General features: G+C 60.3%; 2 protein-coding genes across 2 annotated transcripts in view; one reads left to right on the forward strand and one right to left on the reverse strand.

Annotated features, from left to right (window-relative positions):
- LOC117948986 (dihydrolipoyl dehydrogenase, mitochondrial-like) overlaps positions 1–302 on the forward strand; it is a 13,565-nt gene that overhangs the window by 7,672 nt on the left and 5,591 nt on the right. The window lies entirely within an intron of this gene.
- LOC117949763 (dihydrolipoyl dehydrogenase, mitochondrial-like) overlaps positions 1–302 on the reverse strand; it is a 2,592-nt gene that overhangs the window by 1,323 nt on the left and 967 nt on the right. Inside the window, exon 2 of the mRNA XM_034880299.1 lies at positions 129–229. Within this exon, the coding sequence (XP_034736190.1) occupies positions 129–229 (101 nt within the window). The remainder of the gene's footprint in view (positions 1–128; positions 230–302) is intronic.

Below are 302 nucleotides of genomic sequence, written 5' to 3' on the forward strand. Positions count from 1 at the left end.
GGGGGGGGGGGGGGGGGGGGGGGGGGGGGGGGGGGGGGGGGGGGGGGGGGGGGCGAGGTTGTTAATAAGACTTGGAGTGAACAGCAGATACATTAAGAAGAGACGAGAGAGAGTGACTGAGGGCTGACTTTGTTCTGTTTGAATAGATGTGCGATCCCGCCGGTCAGCGCTTTGACCGCGCCGCTCTTCTGAGCCATCATCTTCTCAAGGTTCAACGTCAGGCCTGAAACTGAGAGGGACACCGTAATCAGCATTTATATCCCAAGTTACCCATTACCAGGGGTCGGGGGTCAGGGGGGGGG

The sequence above is a fragment of the Etheostoma cragini genome, chromosome 8, assembly GCF_013103735.1.
Source record: "Etheostoma cragini isolate CJK2018 chromosome 8, CSU_Ecrag_1.0, whole genome shotgun sequence".
Taxonomy (NCBI): domain Eukaryota; kingdom Metazoa; phylum Chordata; class Actinopteri; order Perciformes; family Percidae; genus Etheostoma; species Etheostoma cragini.